General features: G+C 43.7%; 1 protein-coding gene across 11 annotated transcripts in view; it reads right to left on the bottom strand.

The window, feature by feature from the left end:
- Positions 1–13,671, bottom strand: part of SUN1 (Sad1 and UNC84 domain containing 1) — a 32,992-nt gene extending 19,321 nt beyond the window's left edge. For 6 of the 11 annotated variants that reach the window (XM_027656542.1, XM_027656546.1, XM_027656550.1 and 3 more), the window contains exons 1-2: positions 9,777–9,883; positions 3,017–3,113 (exon numbers count right to left, since the gene is read on the bottom strand). In XM_027656542.1, coding sequence (XP_027512343.1) covers positions 3,017–3,093 — 77 coding nt within the window. In that variant the 5' untranslated portion in view covers positions 3,094–3,113; positions 9,777–9,883. Of the gene's footprint in view, positions 1–3,016; positions 3,114–7,748; positions 7,937–9,250; positions 9,550–9,776; positions 9,884–10,137; positions 10,388–13,590 lie in introns of those variants that run through there. The other 5 variants (XM_027656545.1, XM_027656543.1, XM_027656544.1 and 2 more) reach the window with 5 other exon arrangements.
- Between the last annotated feature and the right edge of the window lie 1,372 nt (positions 13,672–15,043).

Raw genomic sequence — 15,043 nt, 5'->3', positions numbered from 1 at the left:
AACCTACACAAACAGTGCAGACTCTGGTGCCTTCCCCCCACAAACAGCTCCTGTGGTTGCTGGCAGAGCTGCTGACTGGATCTAGTCTTACATTTCCAGCTTCTATTACCTTGATACCTCCTTCACATGAGCTTCTACAGAATAAGAATGTCCCAGACTTCAGTGGGTTTTCAAGTTATAAATATATTAGTGGAATGAGAATGAGGTCTGCCAATTTTAGCACACCTATAGCTTTGTCTGACAGACCTTAAATGTCATTTATTTTTAAGTATTCCTTAGAATGAAATGGGCAGTGATTATTCAAGATAACAGATAAATGCAACACACCCAGAGAAATACAGCTAAACAGACATCTTCTAACATGGACATGGGTACATGAGCACTGTACAAACATTCATATGCTATCCGACCAGGGCATCACTTACACTACCTGAGCAAGGGCAGACACTACCTTGAGTTGTTCAGTTATTGCTTCCATCAGTCCCAAAACATACATAAAAAAACCCCAAAGGATTTTATTCAACTACTGTGCAGAAAGTTACATCCTGATTGAATGCTCTGACACAGAAAAAGAAAAATCAAACCAAATTCTTACTGATTTAATCCATATTTGTGAAGTGCTGAAGGCACCCAAATTGACAACACAACTCAAAAGATGAAGGTGACTAAAAGGAAAGATCAGCCTCGAGAGGGGGGTGTAAATTATATGTTGACAAGTGGGTGAGATTCACAAGTTTGACTTGTGTTTGGAGGAGGATAAAGATTATTTAGGTATATCAGTTTAATGTTTTTCTGCTTTGGAGGAATAAAAGCACAGAGCTGAAACACTACAGTTATGAACATGCAGTAATTCCAGTGAGTATTAATATAAGTTCTATTAATAAGTCATAGCCAACTCTATTAATAGCTTTGTGGTATCAAACTTCACTGCACTGCTTTCTGCAGGGCTACGTGCACAAAGCAATTTCTTTAAAGGAATTCTCAGGCAGATTTTGTAAAAATGAATTGTCAAAGGCAGAACAAACCAGACTGGAATATAAGCAAAACAAACACAAGTGAGCAGAGAGAAGGAATGAACTGCAACATGAAAATATTTCTGATGAGCAACTCTCCCTTTCTCCTCAGATTCTTCATTGTGTGACCCAAGGCAGGATGAGCCACAGTAATACAGGTCATCCTGCACAGGTTCAGCAAGCAGACACACAGTAAGAGGCTGCTCAAAAGACTGTAGTTAACTCTCTTGACATGCTGAAAGCAGCATCAAGACAGCATACCAAGTAGTTTTCCCCTATTATTTTAATATTTGGGGCTTCACAGAATTTTTCATGAGGGAATTTTAAAGGAAGTGCTTGCCAATCCTTCCTTTCTACACAAGGAAGAATTACAATGAATTAATTCAACCTAGTTTAACTATACTTGCCTTCATGAACTCAGTTATTAGACTTCAGATTGTCCATCTCTATCCATATTTGAATAACTATACTTAATACACTTTAACACAGCAAAATGGGAAACTGCAAAGTTTCAAGACACATAACCCTCCCTTCTCCATAAATTCTCTGTTTTGCAAAAGAACAGTCTTCATTTTTGCAGGAAGACAAACACTCCAGTTGTCTTCTACACAAATCCCAAAGTAATAATGAACTATCCTCTAGATGTCCAATAGGATTTATCATCCTGCATCTTCCTTTCTTCTTGCACACAGTTTTGTTGGACATGAGTTTTGGACAAGAACACCACAGGAGCCAAGATTAACCTGCCAGGAGTTACAGTATTTCAGCCAATCTCTAAGGTACATTTGCAACACAGAGGTAACTAAAACATCTCAGTAATACAAGAGTGAAACAAGGCACTTAAATCACCTTTCCTTGTCTAGCATGCTTTTCTTCAAATTAGTAAACACACTGGTACTCAACAAACATTTTACCAATGATTTTCATAAGATTCATGAAGAATTGTAATTCAATTGATGCAACATAAAACACATCACCTTTTACAACACTACTGACATCAGGTTATCGATTAAAAAAAAAAAAGCCATGATCCCCAACAAAAACTGACAATGTTACAGTTTTGGAGCACACAAAAGCAAGAATATTAAGTCAGTGATCTCTTAATTCTACAGTTTTTCCAATTTCTGTTTTATTTGCAAGTAGCCAAGTGTTTTTCAATCTATATATTGCATTTTGATATGCAATAGACAATAATGACTTAAGACACAGAACAGGAAGACAATCTCATCCTGTATCCTAATGAACAATAATTTTTTTAAAACTTAAATTAGCTAAACCAGTAACTCAGGTTCACTGACATATACTTATTTCCAATTATATCTACTATCTCAACATCAGGAAAAGCTCCACAGATCAAAACAGCACCAATCTGCTCTATTAATACTAAAAATCTCAAATGGGCATCACAACATTTATTCTGAATACATAATACAAAAACTAGCAAAGTGTTACTTTTTAGAAAACTGAAGCGATTTAAGAAAAACAATCTAATAATAGTCAGTCTAATAAAAAGACACAAGGTAAAACAAGTTCATTAGAACACAGATTTTACATTCACACAACAACCAGTTTTGCCAAAAAAAGTAATCAATATGTTACTCCCAGTCACATTCCACATTGGCAGTAATGAGTGCACATCAATCAGTGTTTTAAAGTGAAAACAGTCCCAAGTCACAAAAGAAAGCACACTCAGAAGTTACAAGACACAAAACATCTAAGAATTTTGATAACATATTTATAGAAATCAAACAGCAGTTGTAACTAGGCGGGCACAAGTTATTCATAGCAACTAATAAACACTGAGTCATTTTCTTAGTCATTGTCCTCTTAGTTCAACATGTTTTTTTTTTTCCTCCATTTAGGACAGAGTTGTTTTCAAACCACACTAGATAAAGCACGTGTCTTCAAACAAGTCAGCTACTTACCACGAAAGCTAAACTCTCCAGAGTTAGCAACATTCAGAGAACATACAGTTTCTCTACAAGAAGAAAAAGAGCTCTCACCTGAGTGCATATGTATAGCCAGTGTTCTCTGGCAGACATTGGGGAGGAGTGTACGTATGTAGACGTGAAAAGTCCATGTTGACTGTTTCAAATCATACTGCAAAAGGTGAAAATAAAGGAATGCAATGACTTAAAATTATGCCAAGTCAATGTAAGAGCCCTTGCACTGTTCAGCCTGTGTTATTAAGTACTGAAATAAAAAAGCTGTTACCAGAAACATGGAGCTCTCAGTACTGGAGCAGCATTGCTGCTAGTGCCAGATATCCCTTATCATTACTGCAGGAAGCTCGGGGTATTTCTGACTGAGACTTTCTTTATGATCCTCTATTTCCAGCTATTTCCGAGTTCTCTGGAATGCTACTGTAACATGAGCCAAGCTCTTATCACAGCTACACTACAACACTTCCACAGGAACCAAGTCAGGCTGGCATCCCCAAAACCTAAGCACAAAAATCTAAACAGCTACACAGCCAAGTCTCAGAGATCTCTTCACAAGGAGTTTTGCATTGAGAGCCCACCGGGCAAAGCACGGGCTGCTCTGTGCACCAACATAATGCAGATGAAACCTGAGACAAGTTTTTACATACAGTCAAATCATTTCACTCTACAACCTTTGAACACCACCCACTAAGCTGCAAGGGAGTATCCTTCATTTCACATAAAATTCTAATATATGGTATTGGATAATTTATTCCTGTCATTAAAACCACTGACTACACACCCTGGCAGAAAAGCCAACTGCAAAATGACTCACAGGGCTAGAATTAGGCACATTTTCCAGAGTGCCATCCACTTCCAAAAAAACCCCAAAAAACAAAACTACCAAATCAAAATCATCCAAGCAACAGTTGTAAAACTTTCCATGGGATCTTTGAAAGCTTTAGGGAGAAAATAAAAACTGATGTTATCATTTCAACAAACCTGCAGAGCTGCACGAGTGACTACTTATTGTATCATGAACAATTTGGCTTTCAAGTTTAAAATATCTGCAAAATCCTTGAGCCCTTCTCAGTTTTATTAGCCACAAGAAAAGTTTTGCTTATCTAGAAAGATTCTCTGGTGATGGCTTATTTGTGGTTAACAAATAGGGATTTGGCTATGCTGGATTTGCATGGTTAGCAAAGCAGAATCCTGGCTATTTTCAGATTACCTACAGCTCCTGTTTCAAGAGCAGTAAAAGATATTCCACACAACTGAGATGACATACCTAAAGCAGGGTAAAAATATCCCCTGCTACACTCTAATTCTTACAATCAAAACAACAAGTCTCTCATTTTGGAGGTGCCCTTTCCTACACTGAAATAAGAGTTTTCATTTGTATAGCTACCTATACATGAGAGAGAGGGACAAAAAGCCGTGTCACAGGTACAGATTAAAGCAGCTCAAAAAGAAATCTGTACATGCAACATCAAAATGCTCTTAGTCATTCCACCTGTAGCCTCCAAATCCTTAGGTCAGTAAGGCAGGAAGATATTTCCATTACTACTGAAGTCAGTTTACTTCTTGTTTTTACAAAATAAAAACTTACAGGTCTAAACATTGTGGTTTTCTGAATGCAAGCACCTCCCATGCATTTGTGGGGTTAATGAAAATTAAGGTCTCACTTCTGCTATTTACTTTTTTTTTTTCAGTATTATAGAACACATTTCCATTAAGTGATCTTTCTCTACACTCAGTTCATTTGTCCCAGAGCTATAATGCTTTCACTGGCTTGTATATAAAATTTGTTGTTTGTTTAGAGGAAGCTTAAATCAGTAGTGCGGAAGTATTAGCAAAGCAGTCTCGTTCTCTTGCTAGAATAAGCAGCAAATTCTGCTACAATACAGAACAACTGCTGCCTTACTTTATCAACAAATAAGAGCTCAATTTAGCACATAGGAAATGGGGAGCAATGGCTCTCCAGTAACAGAAGTGGAAATACAGTGAATTTCAAGATGAGGGATGTTGATAACATCAGATAACACTTGTTTTAAAGAAGAGCAAAACATATTTCTCATACATATGCCTACTGAAATTCAAAACTATGATTGAGGATGATCACTTTGAATTGGTTTATTTTTAACACATAAGCTATGGAAACCTCCTGTTTAGTTTCCACTGGAGCTGATGTGTGTGCTTAGCACGCATCATTTAATCACAAAACCTATTTTTTAACTGGCAACTCAGTAGCTGATATAATCCTTTTGACACTAAGGGAGAGAGCTTGGAGTAGCTCCCCAGCTCCTCCCCATCTCTGCTGCCCATATGGGCAGGGCAACGGCCGGCTTTGAAAAACAACATGTTGGCTCAGTCTCTCTCCTGTCCTTTTCCCCTTCACCACCAGTTCTCTACTTACTTGACTTCTGAAGAAATCAAATGCTAGAATTTAAATAGCGTTTCTTACTTGATAAGGTTTTAATTGTATCATTAAGTTATTATAGACAAAATATGTACCTGACAATGGCAGTGCAAACAGCAAAGCCTCGGAGGTATTTATGCACAGGACTATTAATAGCCCGTTTTCATAGCACCCAGCTCTCCAGTAAAGATATCAGGTTTGCCATCTAAACACCACGGTTAGAAATCACTCTCACAAGATTTAAGGGCTTGGTTTGATTCACTGTTTGTCTGATGCTCTAAAATTAATTCAGACTCAAGGGGGAAAACCTTTACTCAATTTTTCAAAGCAATACAACAGGACTGACTCAAACAGAACTTGAAAAATCATCTTCAGAGATGACCACCATAATTTTCAAAAATGGGCATCTAAAATTTACTATGCAACGGGATTTTTTTTTAAACCTGGTTATTAGTTCAGCAGCTTAATTTTAGTTATTCATCTCTTCAAAACAAATGATTAACCTGATTTATTTGAAAATATTCTACATACTTATTACAGAATAGGGGTGGGTAGCCAGAGGACAGTAGCTCTCTAATTTGTTCACTCATGTTTAACAGCACTCCACCTTGCAGGTATTATCATTCTTCTTGCTTATGAAACTTTCATACACGACTGGAACAGAAAGACATGCTAATAAAGTATTTTGAAAATTTAAAACCCACAAAACTTGGCAGAGAACCTGGGAGGTGGGCACAGCAGTTAGTTCCAGTTTGAACACTTCTGGGTGTGCAGCATGTTTCTGATTTAGGTACCACAGATCTGTCTGGACTCAGATCCAGAGATCTTTTAGCATCAGCCCTGTTGCAAGCATCACTAGGCCCAAACTTTAAGTAGCCTTTTTTCCTTCTTCAGAAGCCAATAAACATCTAAGTACTAAGGGATGTACAGTGTAAAAAGTAAGCATGGAGTTATATAAAATCCCTAAGTAAACAGAATACCTTTATAAGACAACCCAAATTGAAGGGAATTTATTCTCTTGAAATTAAAGAGAAGCACAAACTTCTGCTAGAATGCAAGGGGGCACTCAGATGGGCCTCAGCTTACAAGACAATTTCTATGTTCCTGCAGAGGAGACAGATGGATTATTTGCTTCTTTGCTGCAAATAATCCATCTTTTTTTTGGAAAGCAGACAGCAACAGTCACCTAAAGTATCATTTCTCCCTTATGATTCAACTGAATCAGTGTGACAAAAAATCAGCACATTAGAAGGGCAGGAGAAGACAGATTCTTACTTGGTCAGAACACAAGGAAGAACAGGGACCCCTGTAATCAGTGCAGCAGAATTTACCTTCACACAAGGCCCCCTGGATGTCTCTAAAGAACTCTGAGGCATCTGAGTAAGAGATGAGACATGAGGCTGCCCCACCATCTCAAAAGCTTATTTATCTGACAGTCCCTTTCAAAACCAGCCAGCCTCAACAAAACCCCTAGTACCACAGCTTCCTGTACCATCCTGGCTTCCAGGGAGGGTGATGAGATGCTCCACGAGTGGCCTTTTTGCAAAGAAGTATCACAAGGCAGGGGGAGCAGCACCAAACACTGAACATGCACTACAAACACTTTGCAAGGACTGAGACAAACCCTCACTTATGGCTTTTGGGGTCCATGAACAGACTTTCACAAACACAGTGTCCAGGTAGTTCCTCATGAACACCCTTTGTGACAAAGGAAGTGGTTAATTGCCATTTCACAAACAGGACCCTGGCACAGCAGAAAAACTCACCAAAGTCCATCAGAAAACAAGAAAATTTGCAAGACAACATCACAAGGGGCAAAAAAACTTTTAACTGAAGTCTTAGAGAGATGTTGGTGGTACTACTTCACCTAGAACCCATGCTACTCTATACCTAGGAAGGCCAACTAAGTTTAAGTCACTATGATTTAACACAGTAACGCCACCAATGCTGAGCAGACTTTTGGGCAAATTATTAATAACAATGAAACTGGAGTATGCAACTCCATCAATTCCTGAGAGCAAACCATTTTTTTACTTGTAATTTTGATTTTTATTTTCTTCTATTATTCAGAATAACAAATAAAATACCTACATATACTCCACAAATGATGTTTCCACATACCAAATTAAGTATTAGTTTAAACAGGCTGAAGAGGAAAGAGCTCCAAGCTAAATCAACATTTTATTAAAACACACATTCATAAAACATTATTATTCCTTTAAAAGAGCAACACAGAAACAAACAAACAAAAAAATCCCAAGTAATAAGAATGATATTTTAAAGTAAGTGTTAAATGTAAATTGAGCATTATGGCACAGGTGTCAAACCGTAGCGCTACCAACAAACCCCAGGTCCATCACAAAGCAGCGACATCCGCGTATTCACATTATGTACCTCCTGAAACGCTCTTTAAAAGGGAGGCCGGTGGAAACCAGCCGCACATTCAGCCGCGGTGAAACAATCAGCGCGCCCGTTCATTGTTTACACAGCGGGCCCCGCTGCCAACCCACCCACACCATTTCGCAGCCCAGGCCGCTCGGCCCTCGCAGGCTCCGCGCTCAGGGGCTGCGCTCCGGGGCTCCCCCATGGGCGGCCCCGGGCGCGGGGGGTCTGGGGCCGGCCCCGCAGCCGGGCCGGGCTCGGGGCGGGCCGGGGCTCAGGGCGCGCTCCCCGGCGGGCGGGACACGCTGTTCCATGGAGCCCAAAATGGCTTCCGGCCCCAACAAAGCCCGCAGGAGCGAGGGATCTGGCCCGGCCCCCGCGCTCCCCGTCACTCGGGGAGTTTGAATTCACTGGAGGCGGCGGAGCTGCCAACCCACCGCCTTAACCCCTGCGGGGCCGCGGCCCTCGGCACACAACAAAAGGCGTGTTTTACCACGCTCCTAGAACCTGCCCAATAAAACACCACCAGTGTTAACTATCAAATTGCAACCCATCATCTTACTCCTTATAACCAACGCCTATACCTGAATGCCTAAAACGCCCACAACTTATCGACACCAAGTCACAAGTCAGCCAATCACTGCATACAGAAAGATACATATGTATACAAATATATATATATACACACAAACCACATCTACTAACACATCAACGTAAACAGCATACCAAGCTTGTTAATAAAACCCTCTTGTCCAGATCACTCACAACAAAAAAAACCCTGCAACTCAATTCCACAACACTGCCATGAAAACCAGCAAATAGTAATTCACCCCCATATGTAAAAGCAGGAATTGGACATTAAGATTAACTTGGAAATTCAACAGAAGCATAAGCCTGGAAGAGTCAGTTGCAAAGCACTGAAACAGAAAAATTTTTAAGAAAATGAGCAAAGATTTCACTTCCTTTTTGCGTAATGTTAAACTGAAAAACCAGACGGTGGGATGGGGGCACTGCAAGTGCCGCAGAAACGCGGAATTTGCTAGCTAAGGCTTTCCTTCCCCATAACATCTTATCAACAATACCTTTTAAAATAAAGAAGTGTAGAATAAATAAGGCAAATCAAATATTTTTTCTTCCCAGTAGACATAAAACTTCTGGAGACTGTCAGAAAACAGGTGCTGCCTCCAAACAGTTCCGTGTTTCAGACGCTCCTACCCCTCCGGTCACTGAAGAGCAGACAAACGTGAGCACCACACGAGGGACACAGCCCGACAACCTCCAAACGAGCACCGCACTGAAACAGCGCATTCTGCCGTAAAAACGAGAGCAGTCGCTCTCTCGGCGGGCGATGCCAAACTGTTTTACAGTAAACCCGCCTGTTTAACAACACTTTCCCCAGAGAAGCAGCTCGCTGACACCAGCTGCCCCGAGGCGGCAGCCGGGGGGACGGTGAAAACAGGTTTGTCTCCCTGTGCTCCCCAGCCCGGAGCACAACACCCATCACAGCTCGGTACCTTTGCACCAGGGCTCTGCAGCTGCAGCGAGCGCCGGCACCCCCGCGCTTATCAGCTCGCTCTCAATCAGCGCGGAAAGCTGCAGGTCATAGTTTCTTCTGACAAGGAAATCCTCCAGGTGCCAGGCCCAGGGGCACCCGAGCGGGGGAGGTTTCCCTCTCCTCCCAGCGCCGACCCGCAGAACCCCGGGCTAACGAGGGGCCAGCGCTCGCCCCACGCCCCCAGCCCGCGGCGCCTCACGCCCCGCTGCCTCCCCTGCCCAGGACGCCGATCCCCCGCTCGGGGGAGGCCGCAGACCGGGACACCGCGCCCCGAAGGGCTCCCACGCGGCCCCGGCCCGGCGGGAAGCGGCGGCGGGCGGGCCGGGGCGGGGGCGGGCGGCGGACGGGTGACCGCGGGCGGGGGGCGGTTGGCAACGGCCGGGGCGGGCTGAGCCCCGCCGCCTTCCAGCCCCGAGCTCCGGGGACGGGCGGGGGAGCGCGGCCCGAGCCCCGAGCGACGAGGAGACCCGGGAGCGGGGGTTTACCTGGTGCCGGTGCAGCGAGAGAAAGGGACGGCCGGCGGCGGCGGCGGCTGAGATTGTCCGGGCCCCGCCCGCTTTGCCGAGGCCGCCGGGAGCCCCCGCCCCGCCCGCGCGGCGCGTGCCGCCAGCGCCCCCTCAGCGCCCGCCCCGCGCGGCCCCTCACACGCCCGGCCGGGGCTTCGCTCCTCCTCCTCCTTCTCTTCTTCGTTCTCCTCCTTCTCTAGCTCCTCTCGGGGTCTCCCCCTCGGCCTTTTTACCCCCGGCAGCGGCCACAGCCAGGCCTCCGCCTGCCTCGCCTTCCCCCTCGGCAAAATGGAGCCCTGGGAGCCTCCGGAGCGAGCAGTGAAGAGACGAGGAGAGTTACCTCGGATTTTCACTCCGGCCTCTGTTGCTTGACTCACTGACTTTCCCTCACGGTGTTTTCCCCTCGCTGTTTCCTTCCCACGCTGCCTTTTCGAGGTTTTCTTTCCTTTTTATTTGCTGTTCTCCGCTAGGGCTTCGGCGCTGGCCCAGCACACCCGGCCGCTTGGTGGGACTGAAGCGCTTCGGCTCCTGTGTGGTGTCCAAGCGAGTCTCACTGATGCAACACTGCGTTGCAGAAACGTCTGCACCAGCTGCACAGAAATCATACAATGGTTTGAGTTGGAAGGGACCTTAAAGTCTATCCAGTTCCACCCCCTGCAGGGACATCCCTCCCTGCTCAAGGTTGCTCCAAGCCCTGTCCAGCCTGGCCTGGCCTTGAAGGCTTCCAGGAATGGAGCTGGCTCTTGGCAGCGAAGAAACAAGCCCCATTGTTCAAGTATTTGGGGAAAGTATGCAAATACATTGAATTTGAAGCCTGTGCCCGAGTCACGTTTTTTAAGCCTTCAGTGTCCCCGAGCCCACGGTTGCCTTGCAGGCCTGGCAATGCTGAGCACTGTGGGCAGGGGCAGCACAATGGCGGGGAACAGAACAGCGGATGTGTCACTTGGGAAAGGGTAGTCGGGCCATAAATTGCTATTTACTTGTGTGTGTGAGAAAAATGACTCAGCTTACTGGGAAAGACTGGGTAATAAATATGTAATTATCAAATAATCCAAGTGTTTGGATACAAAATGGGTGAAAGCTAATCCTTAAGAAACAGAGATGCAAGATAAAGAAATTCACTTAAGGTGTTGGCTGATGTCGATGCAGCACTGATTTGAGGCAATTACTGTTTCTTTTAAAAGAGCTTTGCCCCAGCTATGTGACAGTTTTAAGATGCTGCAGCCAAAGTCGAGCTGGCCCCAGCAACACTTGGAAGCCAGCGCATGATTTGGTCAGATGTGCAGCTCCTCACCAGGCGCCTCCTCCCTGCATATGGCTGAGGATTTTGCAGAATCAGTTTTCTGACTGCTCCTTCTCCTTCTGTACTTACTCCACACCTGTTTTCCTGTCCTTAGAGTAGATAATGTTTAAAGGCTTAAGATACTCAGGACAAAATCACCTCTTAGTTTAAATCTCCCTGAAATTCCTCGGTGGTGCGAGGCCAGGCTTTCTCAGGGATGTTTTCCTCCTTGTTCCCCGGGAGCCCAGGCAGGGCAGGCAGCAATCAGCTCTGGCAGGACAAGGCATGTCCCTCTCCCCAGGCACTGCTCCAGCTCCCCGGGCTGCTCTGACTTGTCCCAAGCAGTTGTTTTTCCATCACGACCAGGCCAAAAGGCTGGATGGAGGATGATGAGTTAAGCTCAGCTTTCCCTCCGCTCCTCAGCTATGAGGAGAAATAGAATATTTTTTTAGCCTCAAGGATTTAAGGGAATCTTGGTCAGATGTCCTGATTTTGTTAAAGGAAGCTGGTACATACAGGGAGTTAATTTTTCCACGTTTCAGAAGAAACTGCTCTGAGGCAAATAAAAATTCTTTCAGTTTCTCAGCATCTAACAACGAGCTCGGAATATAAAGTGGGCTCCCTTATTTTATTGTCTAAGCTGAAGTGTGTAGAAAAAAGATCAATAAGAATAAAAACTGATCGTGTTAAAAATGCTTCAGTTTTAACACTGTAGAGGGCAGCTAAGAATGTAAGGGGGGAAAATAGCTTTCTTGACTGACGCCAGGTACAGGGAAACTGCAATACACGGTGAACCAATCCAAGGTGCACATTTATCTAGTTCTACCTCTTCTTCCCTTCCCGTCGCAATTCCCATATTATTGCTCTCTTCCTTCCCACCATGACTTCCATTTCCAGTGCACTCCTGCAGTCACACCTAGCAAACCTGTTCTGCTCCACATTCTGGTCCTTGCTATCAAAAGGGGGAAGTCCCCACAGCTACTGAAGGTGTGGACTGACTGTGACAGAAACCAGTGCAGGGAGGTGTTTCTGACTGGCAGTACTGGGTGCTGGGCATGGCACACTGCTGCACAGGCTGGAAGAGTGGTGACTTTTATGTCACTGGGGAGATGATCATGTATGTGTATTAGTACAAAAATTTCCTAAAATATCTGGAAATACGATTTCTTGCTCAATAAAGTTTCTCTCCATCTGCATCCTTTTATGGTTAAGCTCACCAGGGCCCTCTCCTTACACCATCACTGCTGTCAGCCAAAGGCAACATGTGCTCTGTAGAGGGGAATTAGGTTACCAGGTAAAAGGGGCTGCAAAGCACTTCAAGTCAGTTTTGCCACTAGATCTCCATCGTCCTGACTTACAGGGGATTTCAGACATTAACAAGAAAAGCCGATTACACTCAAGGCAGGCCGGCAGAGCAGCCGTTCTCCTCGCAGCTCTCATCTGCTGCTTCAGCTCAGTTAGTGCTTCTCTGGGGGATTGATCCCAGTAAATGGACACAAGCTTGTTAACTGTAATTTTTGTTGATCCTTCAGCTGCCTAAGAATGAAGATTTTTGCGGTTTATTTTTCTTTGTCTCTATTTAAACCGTAGTTAGACCTGCACATAAAGGGCTGAGACACAGAGCAGTCCGTGGTGTATCCACCAGGACCAGCTCTGATCCACTCTTTTAGCCAACAGCTGCTCACTTTCCCATGCAGGGGTCCTAACACAGATTCTGCAAATGAAACAGAAACTTGGCTGCTCTCAAACCAGCATTTGGCTTCCAAAGCCAAGATGTTACTTTATATCTGGGGCAACGTTCTCCTGTGTTTGTGTTGTGCAGACAAGGGGTTTCCCCCAAGCAAGATAAAGCCCGTGCAACAACCCATCAGAACTCTAACCTCTCTGTATAGAACTAGAGCTATTATACAGCTTATAAATAGTAAATAAATAAATAAACTTCTACTCTAATGACAGAAATAGCTGTTAGGGTTATGCTGTGCTATAACAGGATAGTTTTACTACAACAGTATGTTGTAAAACTGTATTATGTATTACACTAGTTCTTTCTGGTAACTCCCAGTTTTAACTGGGAAGTTGTTATACTAAACAGCTAAAAGTTTATATGTAGAAATTAGATTAGCACTCCATAATAACTCTCCAGCCATAACTGGAGGTGAGTCTCTGGGAGCAGACTGCTGACATATGCAGAGAGGTGCCTTAGTGCACCTTCTCCGTGGGCTCACATGACTCAGTGCACCTGCAGACACAGTGTCTGCAATCTGCCAAAAGCATTTCTGAGGAAAACTGCAGATTGCCTATAAGGACCTGCATGGATGAGAAGTGGGTGGATCTGGAACATGTTTAACCCCCAGCCTCTCCTAGAAATGCTCTCTGATGCAGACCTTCTCAGAAAGTCTAGGTGCCTCATTTGTCAGCGCCCTGTCAATGTCCAATTAATTTAATCTGTTTAAAGTAGTTAACAGATATTGGGAAGATTCTATATTCAGTTAGACAAATGCATGCACTTACCAAAACCCCTTTGTTTTGCTGAGAATCCAAGTCCCAGGATCCTCCACAACAGGTCTTGTGGCTTACAGGGACGAAGAGAGAGGCACATCTGGTCGTCACAGGAAGGGCAGGGCTAAAGCCTGCTTATCTAAAGTGTCTGAAAGTCTGAAAGTTCGAGATAACTGTTCTGCCCGAAAAAATTGTCCTGGCTTAAGAGTTACGTAATGCATTTGGTCCTAATGACATCCTGTAATGAGCACAAATTAAATCTAGTGCATATAACAGCCGATCTGGCAAAATAGGAAAAAAAATTGTATATTTCAATTGAGTTCCTACTGACGCAGTAAAAGATTGAAGCTGACAAAGTTGAGTCTCAAAGAAAATAACTTTAAAATCCGCCATCCACAGGAGACTCAATAGCAGCACATTTTTGTAAAGGGATTTGAGAAATTTGGGATATAAATGGAAGTGTGGTAAGCTATAAGCAGGGTCAGCATACTGTCAAGTGCTACGCCCAGAAGACTCTTTAATAAAAGGATGCAGTGGCAGATATCTAGTTTGTCTCACACACACAAACAAGATCAGGCTGGTGCTTAACATCTCTCAAAGGATTATTAGGATACTCAATTCAACAAGCTCTTCTGGCTCTGAAGAAAAAGCTGGCTTGTTGGACGATGCAGTGATTTTTCTTTGGGAGGCATCCCACGACGGACTGCTCTGAAAGATAACAAAATGTTCAACATATGGAGACAAAAAATTTCCCAGTCTGCTGAAGACATCAAGCTTGATGAATACTTCAGCTCTTACTATTTGTGTAGCAGCTTTAGAACATCTTGAAAAACTTTGACTGGATTCCACTTCACCCCAGAACGTTCTCTTCTCTAATCCCACATTTGAAGTTGGGTTTGCAAACATCTCTCCTTTACATCACAAGAGTGTTTAAAAGCACCTGGCCAACATTTGTACTGCAATATCATGAGGCTGCAGTCAGTGGTAAAGTAAAAGAATCTAAATTTTGCCAACATAGCAAGCTAATAACATCATGCCAGTAGTAGTGTTGTTAAGTAGGATTTATTTGGGGGATTTTCAAGGAAACTTTACCATAAGAACTGGGTTCTTGCTGCTGAAGTGAAGCCTTAGGTTGTATTGGAAGAATGTGCTTCTTTGCAGTGCTTTGAAACGCTACTTTGAGAACAAGGGCTCTGCTAGGATAGTTACATTCCACTTTAATTAAATTGGCTTTTTAATAGTTGATTAGACTAAGGAAAACATTTTCATAGAATCACAGAATAGCTGAGGCTGGAAGAGGCCCCTGGAGATGATGCAGTCCCACTCCTGCCCAACAGGCTCAGGTAGAACAGGTTTCCCAGGACTGTGTTAACTCAGGTTTTGAATATCTCCAAGGCTAGAGACTCCACAACCTCTTAACTCTATTTAATGTTTTCTAGGGATTTTTACTTCACTCACATTGTGC

The sequence above is a fragment of the Corapipo altera genome, unplaced genomic scaffold (genome assembly GCF_003945725.1).
Source record: "Corapipo altera isolate COAL_440 unplaced genomic scaffold, ASM394572v1 104, whole genome shotgun sequence".
NCBI classification, from domain to species: Eukaryota; Metazoa; Chordata; class Aves; order Passeriformes; family Pipridae; genus Corapipo; species Corapipo altera.
The sequence above is the reverse complement of the archived record's forward strand: the minus strand, read 5'-3'. Positions and strand labels throughout refer to the sequence as shown.